At 37.3% G+C, this 18645-nt stretch overlaps 1 protein-coding gene across 2 annotated transcripts in view; it reads right to left on the bottom strand.

The window, feature by feature from the left end:
* Grm5 (glutamate metabotropic receptor 5) overlaps nucleotides 1–18645 on the bottom strand; it is a 483320-nt gene that overhangs the window by 130826 nt on the left and 333849 nt on the right. For both annotated transcript variants that reach the window (XM_055623260.1, XM_055623259.1), the window contains exon 3: nucleotides 1403–1638. In XM_055623260.1, the coding sequence (XP_055479235.1) occupies nucleotides 1403–1638 (236 nt within the window). The remainder of the gene's footprint in view (nucleotides 1–1402; nucleotides 1639–18645) is intronic.

Genomic DNA, 18645 nt, shown 5'->3' with positions numbered 1-18645 from the left:
CAAGCACCCAGGCTGACCAAACCAATAAACGGCATTTTTCCATGGTCTTTGTGTCAGTCCCTCACCCTAGGTCACTATGTTGATTTCCTTTCCTGACTTCCTTTGAGGAAGGACTGTGATACGGAGGAAGATGCTAAATAAATCCTTTCTCCTCACGTTGCTTATGGCTTCGGTGTTTTATCACAGCTGTGGTGACTGTGGGTCACTCAGCTTACCGTCCCACTATCTGAGTAAGAACCAATAGAAGGTGGCTAAGTACTTGTTTTGTCCAATGATGATAAAGTAAGTACAAACTATCACTGTTGTCTACATCGTTTCATGAAAAGAATGAACTGATAGCAAAACGCTGGATGGATATGACCTAAGAGAAAGGCTGCTTTACGAACTCGCTATTTTCCTTATTTTGATGCAGGAAAGTAAAAACTTGTCTGTGGACTGGAACTGGAGCTACAATGACAAAGGCTGACACACGCTACCATGCTCATAGGATGAATGAAAGTAGCAGTATCAGCAACTGTGGCATTAGTTTCTTCGCCAATTCATGTCTTTAAATAAAGTGGGATAAGTCATTCTCCACAAATTCCTTATCCATTTTAACAAAGCTTTGGTAAAAACAAAATACATATAAATATTAGCTATGCCTGGTTATTAAAATCAAGAAATGATTGTAGGATGTGCTATTCATAACTAAATCCTTTGCCTAAGCGTTATATCAGATACGCCATTGACAAGGTAATTGTAGTTTTTATTTTTTTCAACAGTAGTAGCTTACTTCTGAAATGCTAAAATTTTGAAGACAGGAGAGAGCCTTCCACATCATAACACCCTTATAACTAAAGCAATAACTTGTCACATTGTTGAACCCTTGTAAGGACTTGCTTAATGACTGAAAAATCATTGTGATGGGATTATGTTTCCTAAAACATAATTATACTAATAGAACTTTCTGTTTCTGTTTCTGGTTTATTTATTGTAGTAGGAAATAGACCTGCTCTCTGACCTTTATTTATTCTTTAGATAGATGTTCTGTTCCCTAACTGATGATGATGATAGAAATGCACAGAACAGTGTCCCTGCCTTCAGAGATGTCAAGAGTAGTTTCAATCTGGAGCTAGTTCATGTGATGCTTCTAGCACAGTGCCTTACAGAAACACACGACTTTTTAAAGGCTATAAATAGTGGTAATTTAATTATTTTAAATCTCAATAGAGTAAACACTTGCTCAGATATGTTTTTGTTAGTGAGAATAAAACCTGTTTATCACCATTAAGTGGCAATACCCACGCTATTTATGTACAAGTTCTCCTCACTAACAGATGATAGTCTCTATCCCCTTGACACAATTCACACAAATTGCAGCCTTAGCCTTATCCGTTTTAAATGAAACAATAAATTGGCTTACTGTTGCATGTCTTGTTGTACTTGCTGTTCTCCTGTGCAAACCCTTCCAGCCGGCACTGAAAACGATGCTGCCAAAATTCTTGAAACCAAGGGTTTCTGAGGTTTGTTTCTGGTCGGAGTTTTAGATAATAATCATCAAACCACTTGACATCAGGAGACTGGAGTTTGATTGTAATTCCACCAACAGCTTCTCGCTGATACCCATCTGTCACGTCATACCTGTCAGCCCAGCCATCACTGGGGAAATAAACAAAAACAATTCCCTCAGCTTAGAGCAGAAATATTCCAGGGAAATGAATCTTTCTGGTTGTTAATTGTAAAATAGCTTCATGAAGACCATGCATTGTATGCCAGAGGTGACTGTTACCTACCAAGCTGTAAGAAGCAAAAAACAAAGGCACTGCCATGATGGAAAATCTGGATTTCAGATGCCAGAAGGCAATTGTAGAGGAGGAGCTGGTATTTTTTTAACGGAATTATACAGATTGCAAAACACAGTGCAAGTTTCACAATTTTACCATGAATAATTTTTTGTATATTTAATAAATGAATCAAATTAACTTTAAACACATCTTCCATTTACATTATAATAATCATTAGAAGAATAACAAAACTGGCAGTTAAAGATTGGTAAATAATTTTAAACATATGCAATATTTATTAAAGTACACTATGACATGATATTATTATTGACATAAAACATAAAAATTATCCTCCCATGCCCCTCCAATAGTCCACTGATAGAGGAGGTCCTCTTTCCCTGCCATCTGACCCTAGCCTGTCAGGACGAGATTGGGAGGATTTGAGGAAGGGAGTTACAGCTGGGATACAAAGTGAATGAATTTTAATAAATTTAAAAATAAATGAAAAATAAAAATTAGTATGCAAAAATTATAAGGGTTAAAGTATTTTACAGGTAGTCATCCTGTTAAACGTTGATTTCTCAAAGTCTGAAACTAAAATATTTAAAGACTTCTGTGCCTATGTTCCTTCCTACCCTATGAAATTTCTCAAATACATATAAACGTATATACTAAAATCATATATTTGTATGACTTCAAGAAATTAAATTAAGGGATATCAATGACAGAGAGGGAACACACCCCTCAACTCAAAATCACACTTTGACTCTCATGGGATAATCATACTTCAATCTGTATACCTAAGGAAGCTAATCAAGAAGGAGGACCCTGGGTAAGATACTCAATCTTCATTCAGAAAGGCAAATGGGACAGACATCAAAAGAGGAAGAAAACTGGGAACAGGATAAGAGCCTATCACAGAGGCCCTCTGAAAGACTGTATCCAGCAGGGATCAAAACATATGCTGAGATTCATAGCCAAACTTTGGACAGAGTGCAGGGAATCTTATGAAAGAAGGGGGAGATAGAAAGACTTGAAGTGGACAGGAGCTCCACAAGGAGAGCCACAGAACCAAAAAAATCTGGGCACAGGGGTCTTCTGTGAGACTGATACTCCAAACAAAGGTCATGCATGGAGATAACCTAGAACCCTGAACAGAAGTAGCCCATGGTAGCTCAGTGTCCAAGAGGGTTCCCAGCAATAGAAACAGGGACTGTCTATGACATGAAATTATGGGCTGGCTTTTTGATCACCTCTCCTTGAGAGGAGAGAAGCCTTACTAGTCCACAAAGGAAGACAGTGAAGCCGGTCCTGATGAGACGTGATAGACTAGGATCAGATGGAAGGGGAGGAGGACCTCCCTTATCATTGGACTGGGGAAGGGACATAGGAGAAGAAGAGGGAGGGAGGGTGGGTTTGGGAGGGGATGGGGGATGAGACTACAGCTGGGATACAAAGTGAATAAACTGTAATTAATAAAAGTAAAATAAAAATTAAAAAAAGAGAACACACAAAATGAGGAAAAGTATTCTAAGCTTATGTAGAAAATAAAAAAACCCACAATATTGGAAATAAAATACAAGAAAAGACATTTAAATTAAATAGTTTGTCCTGCAGCAGCTAGAAGAGGAGTCTTTGATTTCCACTGGAGCACAGAGCTGGCATTGTTCTTCTGCGCCAAGTGATGCTGTCCTTTCTTAATGACACGGAAGTTCCTTATATTCTGCAATATGTCCTCCAATAAAACTTTTACAATTTAATAAACTAACACTAAGGAATCAAAGAAGTAATGTGGGGGGAACAGAGGGGAAGGGCAGAGTGGTTCCTGCTGAATGCAATGCAGGAAGATGTCTGAATCTGAGCAGCTGTTGGAGGACACTGATTTAAATTATTACCCATTGTTCACCTCATCTGTATTGTTTTCTACTGAATAAATGTTTTTGCCCAATATAATAATTTTACTATAAAACCAGTAGTGGCAAAATATTAGGTAAGAAATTAAAATATTTTTAAATGAATGAATAGGTTAAAGTATGATATGCTTTATTGTTATACAATTCTGACTTAAATATTGATAATTAGGATTTGTTGCAAAGGTTATAAATTATCATTAGTGTATGACAGAACATGATGACCTGAGATATTTCCCAAGGCAAAAGAGTGGAGTGGGAGAAAAAGAAATAAGCAAACAAAATGAGCCAATTCTTCTCCTAAGGTTCTTTAAATGAGATCTCTTATTAAAAGTTACCTATGGAGTAATTAAAAAAATAACTTTGTGGCTGTTTAAGGAACAAGAAGAAAAGTAGAGAATTTTGTCCCAATGTTGAATCTGGATACTTTACACATTTTCTTCTCTCGAGGTTCTAATTTTCAGCTGCAGAAGATTTTATTTAAAGCTGACAATTAGAAGTGAAGTGGGCTTGTTTGCCTCTTTCCCTCCCTCTGTTGTTGCTGATAGGACAATGGGTATCACTGGCACCCAGGAGCTGCATGGACGAGCTGCAAGCAGGACAGGGAGCTCTATCTGTCAAGTGAAGTCTCAGCCTTCCTGGATATGTGAATGCAAATTGTTCCTTTGGTTAATGTTAGCTCACTCTTATGTAACAGTATGATTATGAATGTTATATAAAAGTGTGAGATGATAATAGGTTCAATTTACTCTTCACAATCCATTCATTGAATTTAATGGAGTTTGCAAAAAAGCTGGTTTTGATAAACTCTCTTGTGGATAATGTTTCCATAGATGAAAAGTATTTGGATTCAAGAATGTTAATTTGCTCATCTTTGAGTTTGTTCCTTCACTCTTTGTTTCTCTCAGGCATAAATCTCTAACAATTTAGGGAAAATGATGTGTTGTTGTTAGCCTTGCTGGCTCATGCTGTAAGCTTAAAATTATTTTGATCCAGATATTTCCAATTTATAGTAAAAAAACAAAAACAAAAAGAACACAGAGTTTGTGTAGAAACATAACATTCTCAATAACCATGTATCAAACAGGGTTATTTTTTTTTAATTTGTTAAGAATGTTTGACAGGGGGAGCAGCCTTACCAGGCACAGAGGAAAACAATGCAACTAGTCCTGATGAGACCTGATAGGCTAGGGTCAGATGGAAGGGGAGGAGGACTTTTCCTATCAGGAGACATGGAGAGGAGCATGGGAAGAGAAGAGGGAGGGAGCTACAGCTGGGATACAAAGTGAAAAAAACTGTAATTAATATAAAAAATTAAAATTAAAATAAAAAAGAATGTTTGCCAGGTAAGGTCCAAGAAAGAATATTTTATCCTGAAAAGGTGCTATGTACTCTAGTTATCACTTAAGCTTTTTACAAATGAGCTTTCAGATTTGTCTAAAATGACAGCATTCAAAACAAGGAATACAAGGAATCTAAAAAATAAAATACATGTTAAGAAAAACTAAAATTTACCTTTCTACCAATTAGTGGTGTCCATTGCTTTGATAGAATGGTCTTCAACAGGTTGGTAATACACCAACACTTAGAGTGATATGTATTTTAGCATTGCAAGGGAAAAGGGAGAAAAACCTAAGGAAAGCCAGGTGTGGTAGTGCACACCTGTAAATCCAGCAGAGGCAGAGGCAGGAGGATCGTTGTGAGTTTGAGGGCATACTGGTCTTCAAAGCAAGTCCAGAACAGCCAAGGCTACAAATAGAAATCTTATCTTAAAAAACCAAACCAAACAAACAAACAAAAAGGCACTTTTCCCAGATTTATTACATGTGTATCCATCAATCTGTCCATCTAATTTCCTTTTCTCCTCACTAGTGGGCATTTTCCCTCATCCTTTATAATCCATTCTATTTTGCTTCCCCAATTTTTAAAATATACAGATTTTTAATTTTTATGATTCTCTATTTACAAATCCTGGACTGGGGTATAGTTCAGCAGCAGAGCACTTGACTAGTGTGCCCAAAGGCCAGGGTTTGAGCCTCAGCCTTCCCACAATATATCTGTAAATATAAGTATGTTCTACACTTTAGTTACAGTACCATTATTGTTGATTTACTTTGGAGTCATCCACAAGTCTGGACAGAAAAGGAAAAGCAGAGTGTCCTGACATGATATTCTCATTTGAGGTTGAACAAGATGTCTGTTCTAACACATGCAAGTCTCTTTTTCATAATGTATTTGTTATGCCAGGATCACGAGACCCTCAGAGACCACCAGGACACAACTCGATGCAAAAACAAGAGAGCTTTATTACAAGAGCGATCAAACTCGGGACCCAAGCCTACTGATGCAGCAGTAGAGACGTGGGACCTCGAGCCCTGGGTGAACAGGGTTTTTAAAGGGAAAAACTGCCAGCAGCTGTTTTTTATGACAGCAAGCAGATGTGTTCATGCCTTACCATTACAGGATTCGGTAGAAGTCAGAGGGGCAAGGTGATCTTCTAGCTGAAGTCTAATTCACAACAGTTATTCTTCTAAACTACATCCAGAATGTTGGGGAGAATTTTCCCAACCAGTTCTCATTGATAGTTGCCAGGGAGATTGTTTCTATTTTTTTTAATTTTTTATTTAACTTTTATTAATTACACTTTATTCATTTTGTATCCCCCCATAATCCCCTTCCTCCTCCCCATGCGGTCCCCCCTCCTCCCCTGTCTGCATGCATGCCCCTCCCCAAGTCCACTGACAGGGGAGGTCCTCCTCTCCTTCTTTCTGATCTTAGTCTATCAGTTCTCATCAGAAGTGGCTGAATTGTCAGGGTTCTAGGTTATCTCCATGAATAGTCCTTGGAGTATGAGTCTCTGGGAAGTTCCCTGTGTTCAAATTTTCTTGTTCTGTTGCTCTCCTCGTGGAGTTCCTGTCCTCTCCAGCTCTTACTATTTCCCACTTCTTACATAAAATTCCATTCACTCTGCCCGTCAGTTGGCCATCAGGCTCAGCATCTATTTTCTATCAAGTATTTACTTTGTGATATTTCCTGGAGGCTGTTTCTAGGAGAGTTAACTTTGTTTTCAGCCAAGTGCACGTTCTGTGATATTTTCTCATACTTGAGTTCAGCTCCTGGTCAAGATGGCTCCTCATTTCAAAATGGAGGCACACAGGCTAACTTGAACTCTCCATATTAAGTTTCAGAATTTCCACATTTTTATTGGTTTTGTAGGTGAGTTTGAATTCTCACATGGCCCCTAAGGGGCTATCTAAGTATAGAGCTTATATGTAATATAGTGTTGCTAAGCACGAGGAAACTGCAATTTATATAGGATATACATACATCACATGACTTGCTTTCAGGAATGGATAAAATACTGTACCCTGAAAAGGTTAAAATATGTATTAAGAAAAAATATCCTTAAACAGAAACCCTGATAAATCAAAGCTGTGTGATGATTAGTTGTTGAAAATATTGTGACCAGAACCTTAGAAAAACTGAAATATGTGTTTCCTTATTTAAAAAGGTCAGTATTTGTTAATTAAGAATTTGCAGCATGTTTGTAGAACATTGTAGTAAATAATGAGGACTGACTCCACATACACTTTTAATTTATTACTGTTCTAGTCATGTTGCTAGCTTTGTTTTGCTTATAATAATAGAATAAATTGGTCGCTAGTGAGAAAAACTTTCTTTTTTAAAATAATCTTTTATTTATTATAATTTATTCACTTTGTATCCCACCTGTGGCCCTCTCCCTCAGCCCCTCCAAGTCCTGCCTTCTCTCCTTTATCTCCTCCCAAACCCCTTCCCCAGTCCACTGATAGGGGAGCACCTCCTCCCCTTCCATATGACCCTAGTCTATCAGGTCTCATCAGGGGTGGCTGCATTGTCTTCCTCTGTGGCCTGTTAAAACTGTCTCTCCCCACTCAGGAGGAGCTGATCAAAGAGCTAGCCACTGATTTCATGTCAGAGACAGTTCCTGTTCCCCTTATTAGGGAGCCCATTTGGAGACTGAGCTGCCATGGGCTATATCTGTGCAGGGGTTCTAGGCTATCTGCATGCATGGTCCTTGGTTGGAGTATCAGTGTCAGAAAAGATCCCTAGGCCCAGATTTTTTGGTTCTGTTTTTCTCCTTGTGGTGCTCTAGACTCTTCCAGGTCTTTCTATCTCCTCCTTTCATGAGATTCCCTGCACTCTGCCCAAAATTTGGCTATGAGTCTCATTATTCACTTTAATACCTTGCAGGGTGGAGTCTTTCAGAGTCCCTCTGTGAAGGCTCCTGTACTGTTCCCTGTTTTCTCCCTCTTTTGATGTCTATCCCCTTTGCCTTTCTGAATGAGGAATGAGCACCTTACCCAGGGTCCTCCTTCTTGCTTAGCTTTTTTAGGTGTACCAGTTTTAGTATGATTATCCTATATTATATGTCTAATATCCACTCATAAGTGGATATATACAATGTGTGTCTTTCTGGGATACCTCACTCAGGATGATCTTTTCTAGCTCCCACCATTTTCTTGTAAATTTCTTGATTTCCTTGAAAAAAACTAACTCACTGAGCACTGTTTAGCCAAATGAAAAATATCCATGCATATACAACCTGTTCTCAAAATACCTCCCCAGTAGACATTTAAAAATCTTTATTGTCCGGTGCTGGCTGGAGCCTCCCAGACTACAACAAGTTAGGCTCATTAGTTAGTGTCAGGGACTGGCTCTCTACCATGGGGTGCATCTCAGGTTGGGCCAATTATTGGCTGGACTTTACTTCAATCTCTGTTCCCTCGTCATCCCTTCACTTCTTATTGGCAGGGAAATAGTTAGGTCACAGGTTTTGTCTGTGGGTTCTTGTTCCCTCCTTCCAACTAGTCATACATGGCTAGGAGGTGGTCACTTCAGGCTTCATGCCCACATTCCCCATTATGAGTCTCAGCTAGAGTCACACCCAAATCCTCCCAGGAGCCTACCCTCTTGCAGTCCTCCATCTTGACAAAGAGATGTACCTCCGCAGTTTCCTGCCTTGTCCCTGGCCCTCTCACCTCCCCCTCAGATGCTGGGAGTTGCAGTAAAGCATGGGGAAGAGTTCCGGGGTCCTGAGGAAGCAATGGTTGAAAGATGGAAGGACCTGAACAGGACAGGAACATCACAAGAAGACCAACAGAGACAACTAAACCAGTCCCATGGTGGCTCTAAGAGATGGAGACATCAACTAACGTGCATGATCTGAACCTAGGTCCCCTGCAAATATGTGACCTATGGGTGGTTTGGTTTTCATGTGGGTCACCTGACAAGCAGAAGGGGGGTTTGTTTCTAACATGGACTCTATTGCCTGCTTTTGAATCACTCCCCCTGGCAGGACTGCCTTGCTTGGCCTCCATGGATGAGGATATGCTCAGTTCTGATGTGACTTGATGTGCTGGGGAGAGTTGATATTTATATAGTGATAGAATCAATGCTCTATTCCTTACAAACCATTGATTTAGTATGATTTTTGCATGCATCTTTTGTGCTAGTCCCTACATCCCAGGCCATACCCAGCAGGAGCCCTGTGCTCATTAGATGTGATCTCTCTGAACGGTCATCACCACTCCTGATTCACTCACATTTCTTCATTTTTCCTTTAGAATGAGTACCCTCTTTGGTTTTATCCAATAGACTAATAAATAGGCAAGCCATTAGATTTCAAGTCCATGAATCATCATTTAATAAAAATTACATCTCTGTCCTGCCTTCCCAACATCATTTCTTGACCAATTAGTATTCTTAATGTTTCCAAACTCGTAGATCTTACATTTGCAGTCTCTTGACGTATTTGTGCCAAAGGCTAATCGCACATAATGGCTCAGTAGTTGAACTCTCCAACTACAACTTATTTCTTTCCTATAACTCAATAGAATTCTTGGATGGTTTTTCACGGTGCTGCTATGAAAAACAACATAAATAAATCATCTCAAATACTGCTCAGAATAAAATACAATGCCAGAATAAAAATCTAGACAGCTGAGAGACTATTTCCAGAAGAAACAGTCATTAAAATCTGACCAAGATTTCCAAATCTGGTGATTTGGGAGAGCAAGGTAAAGTTCTAGACACACAGTTATTCTGGGCTCATTAGAATCAGTGTGCTCCTTGTCAGAATGGTATCAATTCTAACGACATTGACCTCATACACCTCGCCTACTGGATACAGAGGCCATTTGTTCTAGTTTCTTATATACATTGCACTGTAACATTCCTAACAGTTTGCCTGTCCCATTTCTTCTGTATGCAGTGCTATTCACTCAATCCCTCACATATTTCCTGATAATTAACCCAATTCATTCATCAAAGAGACAGACTTAGCTTGAATGCAATTAACCAAAACTTTGTTCGACCTCTTCAGGAATTATCAGTTACCTCCTTTGCCTTTTTAAAATACTACAGCACTCATCCACTCATTTTTCCAACCAATTATTATGTAAGTAATACACAAAATGTGGAGATAACGTAGAGAGCAATAATGGCAGATTTATCTTTCACATTTGTGATATTACAGCTCTGTTAATGTTGAAATTATAATATATCTGTATTTATTTATATATATTTTAAAGTATCCTACAAACTTGTAGAATATTTCTGTTTCTAATCTGATGGCTGACAAATATTAGGCATTCAATAAATGTTTAATATAATTAATCATTGGTCTGGGGAGACAGTTCACTTATATTAAACATACCTACTAGTTGCTATGCTCTAGATTCAAATGTTACCACACTCCTATTAGATTAATAAAACTCAGTAAATAATAAGGGTTTAAATGATCAGCATCAAGCATATAGAGTTCTTTTCAGGTGTCGTGTCCACTTACTTTTTAGATGATAAAACAATAATATGCTGTATGTCTTATGAAATGTCTGAAAAAAAAAATGAGTGATATCTATCATCATGATCCATTCCTTTCTCTACCTGAAGCTATGAAAGTTAATGAGTACATTCATTAGGCTACAACTCAACTTTAGTTTTCAGAATATGTTCACAACCCACAAAATTACTACATGGTACCCACATGTAATAATAATACTGACAAATATTTTACAAATAGCCTTTTAAAAGATATTTTAGATTTTTGTTTGTTTGTTTTGTTTTCTAATAGTGGAAGTTTACTGGTGGTTGGGCGTTCTTACAATATTCCTACTTTCACCACTTGGGGGAGTAAAAAAATCGAAACCTCTAAACAAAATTGGGAAAGTAAGGAATGATATAAAATATTAAATACAACCTGTAGAAATACACACAAACAGTAATAAATTATTTATTTATAATAGGAAACCGAGTGAAGAATTGTTGGGAAAAAGGTGAGATTATCAACCCAAAGCCAAGTCATCTCCGGAATTTGGAAGTCTTAACCATTTCCATTTCATAGGACTTACAATGTCCTATGGATAAGGGGACTTTACAAGTCCTGTGAAATGGGGACGGTTGAGAATTTCTTACAATGGATAAGAGAAGTGGATTGTAGGATCTATAGGACAACAACCATGACCAAGAAGCAAGTGTGGACAGAAAGCTTGCTAAACTGTCTCAGATTAGATGGTTTTTATGGTGACTTTGCCCGTTGCTCTATGGGATCCACAGACAATATGTATTAATGTTAGCCTACAGCTGAAGACACTAAGGTTCTGATGCACCTTTCATAGTAGTGAGCAAATACCTGAAAATTAGAGGGCCAAGAAAGAAAAACCAACTTTGTCTCACACTTTGAAGGAAACAAAGCGTGGCATAAGGTGTTGGGCCAAGCTGAGTCTGTAGTCTGGAAGCAACAAGAAATAAATCCTGATGCTCAATCTTTCTCATTTTTACGCAGTCAAGTCTGGAATCCTAGCTCAGGGAATGGTGCTATAACATTTTTTTCCCCTTCAAGTTAGACTCAATCTAGACTTCCTCACAGACATACCTAGAAATTTGTCTCCTAGTCTTTCAAGTCAACAAGCATCATTAATCATCACAACCTTAACCTCACAACTTCCCAATTCAGTTGCTTCTCATGTTTCATAGATTCCTCTCCGGCAAAAATATAAAAACAAAAATGAGAAATATTTCTTTTAAGATCAAAGTTAAAACATGAATTAGAATGTAGAGGAGTAAAAAGTTAAGGATATGTAGGAAGAGTTCTAGTATATTCCCTAATCATTTGTAAACATACACCTCTTTTCCATATTTAAACATTAATCTAAATACATACTGCTTAAAGGGCATCTGAAATTTTAACTAAGATTCCAAATTAACTCAAATAGGAAGACTTTTCTGGATGTTTTTGGTCTGATCAGGGAGCATTGAGAAGTGACCAGCTCATCAGGAAACAAACAAACAAACAAACAAAAAACAGTGGGCTTTGATAGTAAAGAGTTACAGATACTTTTTTTTTATGAGAAAAAGATACATGCAAAGAAATGCCACTGGCTTCCAAGAGTTGACAGCATCTCTGGCTAATAAATAGAAAGAAAGTAGAGATGCGAACTCTTATTCAAAAGGCAGTGAATTTTGCCTAAAATGGAACGTGCTTGAAAACAGATTTTTCATAAAGTCTCCAGATAGTAGTGCAACTTGTATATCATTTAATTCTGATCCCCACCCCCACTCCCTTTTTAACAGTGTATAAAGAATGTAATATTCCAAGGCTTGACTCCTAATATTCATAGGGTATAAAATCATAGATGAATATTCATTGTCAGAGCTATTTTTCATTTCCTACCTCTATTCTAATTGCATTTTGTTGGAGAACTAACCTATAGATATTGGAAGAGATTTAATCTTTGGAGGTTTGAATAATAATTTTAGTGTGGACCGCCTTCAAACACATGAGAATAGAGAAATAACCAAAAGTAAGCGAACCTATTAAAATAAATGAAACAGGATCCTGATTTGGTTTTTGACTCTAGGTTGGCAGAAATTCTTCCTTTAGACTTGTCATCTTATCTCTCCAGACATGTGTTATCACTATGCACTTTCTTACTGATGAGAATCTGAGAAACGTACTTTTAAAAAGAATACTTTGTATATTATATAATCTGCATGTATTACTCCTGTCAAATTACAACATTCTTGAGAAATGAGGGTATTGTGTAAAGTATGTATCAATTTAGCAACCAAAATAATTACATGAAATGTGGAAGTGCCTTGAAAAAAATCTATTATAACTCAGACACACACACAAGCACGGGCATGTGCACACAGTGCTCACACACAAATTCTCAAATCATTTTATTCTTCAGTGGGAAGGACAATTGTCATAACCATTTCTTTTCTTGTAAAACTCCATCTCGGTGTTGTTTTAACACACTGGCAAAGTTGTTACAAATCTAATTATAAGAAAAAGGGGCATTAGAAAATGATTAAGACATTTTGATTTCTGTTTCAAATGGAGGATGGACTTTCATTAATTTCTAACAGACTCTGAAACAATTTTTCATTGCAAATTTTCTCATGACATGTACAAGAGCCAAGTTGCTACTGCCATGTATTAACATGATATGGTCTACAAAATAAATCCATATATAGAAATTTAATAACAAATAGATACAGCATTTGAGACTAGCTTTCAGTAACAGTCCTTACTCAAATAGCCAGAAATAGTCAAGATCTATGCTAATAAAAGTTAGATGTCAAATACCTAATAATTAACCCAAGCATACTGAAAACATAAGCCACATAGTAGAAACTGGACAGTTACTTTCATTTACAACAATAATAAATCAGATAAGCCCTCTTCAGAACACCTCTAGGTTGGTTGAATAGTTTTTTTTTAATTTGTTTTGTTTTTAAATCTTTAAGTTAGTAAACTATCTACTTAACGGGAACTATAAGTGAAGAGAAAGAAACTATGACAAAGTAAGAGTCTTTCCTTTGAGTTATGTTCAATAGCACCAAATGCTTTAAATGCTTGAGAAGTTGGGACAAAACAACTGGATTTATCTTCAAAGCCTTTTTTTTTTTCTTTATTGTTTTAAGTTTCTGGCTTCCATTAAACCCAAAATATGACCACCAAATATCCAAGGGGGAGTCTGGAGATTTGAAACACATAACTCTTACTGTCTTATTCTTTGAAGCAGTGTTAAGTTGAAGATATTTGTGAAGGATTTCAGAAGCAGACCTAAAAATAGTAAGTAAGCAGTATAAGAGATGAGCAGAAATTGAGGTAGCTAAAATGTTTTGAAACAAAACCACAGAAATAGATATATGGACCTCATAAAAGACCCCTGTGCCTTGATATATTTGGTCCTTGTGGAGCTCCTGTCCTCTCCAGGTCATACTTACTCCTCCTCCTTTCATATGATTCCCTGCACTCTGCTGAAGGCTTGGTTATGAGTCTCAGCATCTGCGTTGATACACTGCTCACTTGGATTTAATAATCTGATCTAACTACCATGGATAAACCACCCAAGCTCTCTGGAGGATCCCATGTGATGCATCACACAGACCACTACTGGGAATCTTCATCACACTGTCCACCATTCGGCAACACATGAGCCGAGTTAAAATCAACACAACTAAACGACTGAAAGCTGGTGTAATGAGCAATGGGATCTATCACAGCAAGCATTGGAATTATTAGCTTTAAATTTAAAAATAACATGGTAAACACATTTTAGACTGAATGACACCCAAGTCTAAGAATTTAGCTCACAGCAATACTATGTGCAAAAGAGGACAGTATTTTAAGAAGTTAAATACCTGTGCATTAACATTAAGAACTCAGGGCCTGGGAAGATGACTTTGTGGTTGAAGTGCTTACTGTACAGTAAAGGAAAATTTAAGTTTGGATCCCAAGCACTCACATGAAGGCTGAATGTGAGAGCAGCTGATTCTCCAGCACAGGGAGGACAGACATAAAGGAATCTTCCGCTGCTAACTGGCAGTTTGCTAATATTACGTAGGAAAAATTCAAGCTCAAAAAGAATACCATAAATTGGTTTATGAAAAAAAATGTTTAAAATAATTTTGAAGAATTTTAGAAAGAATCATAACCTCAGAGAAATACAATAAAATGAAATAAACCAAATAAAAATCAAATTAAAATAATTTCAATCTATTCGGTTGGTCTGGGTCATATGACTAAATGGATAAAAGAGCCATTGTCAAGCAATCCTGACAACAGAATTTGATACCTGGAGCCTATATTAAACAGCCAGATGTCACAGTAATAATGTCAAATAGCTTTTTTTCAAAATCACTTTAGAAAACTATGAATTTGCCATTAATGAATATTAGTTCTCCACATTTAATCTTTTTGTTGTCACTTTTTTCTTTTTTTTTTTTTTTTTAACTAAGTCATTCTGGTTGTTGTATAGTACTTATACTTTAGTTATACTTGTCTAGTGATTAAAGTTGAGCAGTCATTAAGATTGATTTGTCACTTGAAATAATATTTTAAGGAATTAAAGAGTTTAATTTTTGTCAGTTTTTTTTTCTGTGAATTTTCTTTTTGCATGTTAATTAGTAAGAATTCATTATATGTTTTAAATGAGTTTTTTGAAGATAATCTGTTATTGAATCTGTCATCTGTATGCACTTTCTTTTTGCAAAAAATATTTGTAATTTTATTTTTAATATAATTTTTTATTTATTACAATTTATTCACTTTATATCCCAGCTGTAGCACCACCATTGTCCCCTCCCAATCCCATACTCTCTCGGTCCCTTTTCTCCTTCCCCAGTCCACTGATATGGAGGACCTCCTTCCCTTCCATCTGACCCTAGCCTATCAGATCTCATCAGGACTGTCTTTCATAGTCTTCCTCTCTGATCTTGTAAGGCTGCTACCCCCCTCAGGGGGAGGTGATCAAAGAACCAGCCACTGAGTTCATGTCAGCCCCTGCTCCCCTTATTAGGGAGCCCATTTGGAGACTGAGCTGCCATGGGCTACCTCTGTGCAGGGGGTCTAGGTTATCTGCATGAATAGTCCTTGGTTGGAGTATCAGTCTCAGAAAAGACCCCTGGGCCCAGACATTTTTTGGTTCTGTTGTTCTCCTTGTGGAGCTCCAGACTCTTCCAGGTCTTTCTATTTTCCCCTCCTTTCATAAGATTCCCTGCACTCTGCCCAAATTTTGACAATGAGTCTCTTCATCTGCTTTAATACCCTGCTGGGTAGACTCTTTCACATTGCTTATGCACATTCTTACACAGGAAACAAATATTTGATTCTTCTGTGTTCTGCTTTCCCATTCAATTAGTGAGGGTATTGATAAAAATGAAATTTTAATTTTTATGTACAAATTTTAAAACTTATTTTAGCCCTTTACATTTTTTTAAAATTTATTAATTATACTTTATTCACTTTGTATCCCTCCAAAAACCCCTCCCTTCTCCTCTCCTAGTCCCAGCTTTCCTCCCCCTTCTTCATGCATGCCCCTCCCCACATCCACTGATAGGGGAGGGAAAATTCTGATGAACACCACAGACAATCCCTTGTTATATCCAATAGAAGGCCAAGTGTGGTGATATCACCTGTATTCCCATCAGTGAGGAAACTAAGGATGGATGGATTGCCATGATGCTACAGTTATCTGATCTTTATGGTAAGTTCCATGCTAGCCTGACCTATTGTTTATGATCTTGTCTCAACTTCACACCTACCATCCAATAGAAGTAAGCATGATTCTCAAAAATCTAAAAAAAGTGAACTAAAAATACAAATGAATTTATTAAAGCATTACAGCATTACTATTATAAAAACAAATTGTCCATACCCTGATAGTGGATAGGGTATAAAAATTACATAAACATGTTCAGTGAGAATAAGTCAACAAACATATTAATTAATTCAGGGAGACACTGACTGGGGATCTGAGATACCATGAAAAGAGAGTAGAGAAGCATTTGTATTGGGTCTTCAAGTTTTTCAGAAACAGCCAGTGAACAAAATGAATATGGCATAAGAGAAAATGTCACAGACCGAAGCAAAATGGTGAAAATTCACATTTAAAAAATGTGAATCTAAACACTTAAACTCAGAAGTTTAATTTCTACTAAAATATTTAGCATAAATGTGACACAGTTCAAGTATATTTTTTTTCTGTCAGATAAGCTTTTAAAACCCATGTTTTTAAAACCCAAAGTTTTATTCTTTCAGCACTTTCTATCTGGCTACTCCAAACAGCCTGATGTGAAACAAAGGAAGAAATGATGGCAGAGAGTGAGGTCAGAGACAGAAGCAAGAAAGCCTCCACTGATGTGGTAAAAGACACAGCCGTTGGTTACTAACACGCTGTAACATATAAAGAAAGGGAACGTGGATAGAAAAACCTCAGCTTTTCTTATGTGCAAGACTAGTACTGTTTTCTAAAGAGGTGAAGTTTAGTTTAAGTTGACTTTGAAATGCTGGCGAGACATTCATATGCAAGGACGGCAGTAACTTACATAGTTAAAAGGTGGACATAGGCTAGATATTCAGTTTAGAAGTCATCAATAAATCATTATGTAATGTTCTCGTTAGACTGTGAAAATTCAATAAACGTGTTTTGCATGGTATATGTGATAGAGAAGGGATGTTTTCCAGATCATACCAGTATGTGAGAGGTATGCAAAATAAATGTTATCCTTTCAAAAAACTGGCTCCTTGACCTCTCCCCACCCCCAACCCTCCTAGGCCACAGAGGAGGATATTGCAGCCAGTCCTGATGAGACCTGATAATCTAGGGTCAGATGGAAGGGGAGGAGAACCTCTCCTATCAGTGGTTTTAGAGAGGGACATGGGAGGAGATGAGGAAGGGAGGGTGGGATTGGGAGGGAGTGAAAGAGGGGGCTACAGCTGGGATACAAGGTAAATAAAATGTAATTCATATTAAAAATAAAAATTAAAAAAGAAATGCTACAAACAAAAAAAAAAGAAAATTGAAAAAGGAATTATGTGCGAGAGAATGTTCTTCATAATTATTTATGTTGAACCATCCCCTCTTTCCTACTTCTAGTTTACTTTCTTTTAAGATAAAATGTGAAAGTTGACTATGATTGTTTGATTGGGTATAATGAGTTGAGGACATATGAAGATCTATGATTTCAGTATTATTGTCTATGAGGCATACAAATTTCAGTCAGCTTGTAATTCAGAGAAGCCCCAAACAAAATAATGCATACTATGAATGTAGGCTGAGTATTTCAGCAATTCTGCTTTGAACCAGTTATTAAAGTCAGCCCAGAGGCACCTGGAGAGTTAAGGATAATTTATTTCTAAGAAGTTGGACTGTATTTTCCCTCATTTTATCAGATTCATCTCATTATAGATATTTTTTAGTCTGAACAATTCCATTTGTGCTTCTTTCGTTCTCTCTAACTGGTTCTAATGCACTGGCTGTTCGTGCCCTGGTGCCCAATTAAAGCAAAAGTCATGTTTCAGCAGCAGAAAAGAAACCAAAGGTGATGTGGGGGGGAGGTGCATTTTACTTTTCATAGACTATGAGACAATAGAGAAGAAGAACACTGCCACATGGTTTAGAGGTTACTATCAATCTGTGTTTTCAGACCAGAGGATGCCGCAGAGTTTTGAAAAACACATGGAGTGGAATTATTAAGCACTTTTGTGTTGTACTTTCTGGGGATGTTTAGAACAGCAGGTGTAACTTTAAGGACATCGATGACAGAATGATAGAAGCATTAAGAACACGAAAAGCAGCACAGAAGGAGAACCAGTTCATCTTACTTATGAGCCTCTAAGAAATGTCTACAGAGCAGAGGAAATCACTCTCATTTGGGTACTGGAAGCAGGTGCAGACATACCTGGCCTTTACTGCACTGTGGATGGCTGGGTACTTCCTCCTTGAAAACCTCTCACCCTGTGACCTTTGTGGCATCAGATTTTCTAAATATGGTCCTTGTCATCTTTCTGGTGAATATTTTGTCCTATACAGGGACAAAATATCAGGGAGGAGTGTTGCCCTGAGTCATGCCTTGGGTATTTTTTTCACCTCTTTTTCTTTTCTTTTCTTTTCTTTTCTTTTCTTTTCTTTTCTTTTCTT

Source organism: Psammomys obesus, unplaced genomic scaffold (genome assembly GCF_907164565.1).
Source record: "Psammomys obesus unplaced genomic scaffold, mPsaObe1.curated_primary_1811, whole genome shotgun sequence".
NCBI classification, from domain to species: domain Eukaryota; kingdom Metazoa; phylum Chordata; class Mammalia; order Rodentia; family Muridae; genus Psammomys; species Psammomys obesus.
Note: the sequence above shows the minus strand (reverse complement) of the source record. Positions and strands in the feature narration are given on the sequence as shown.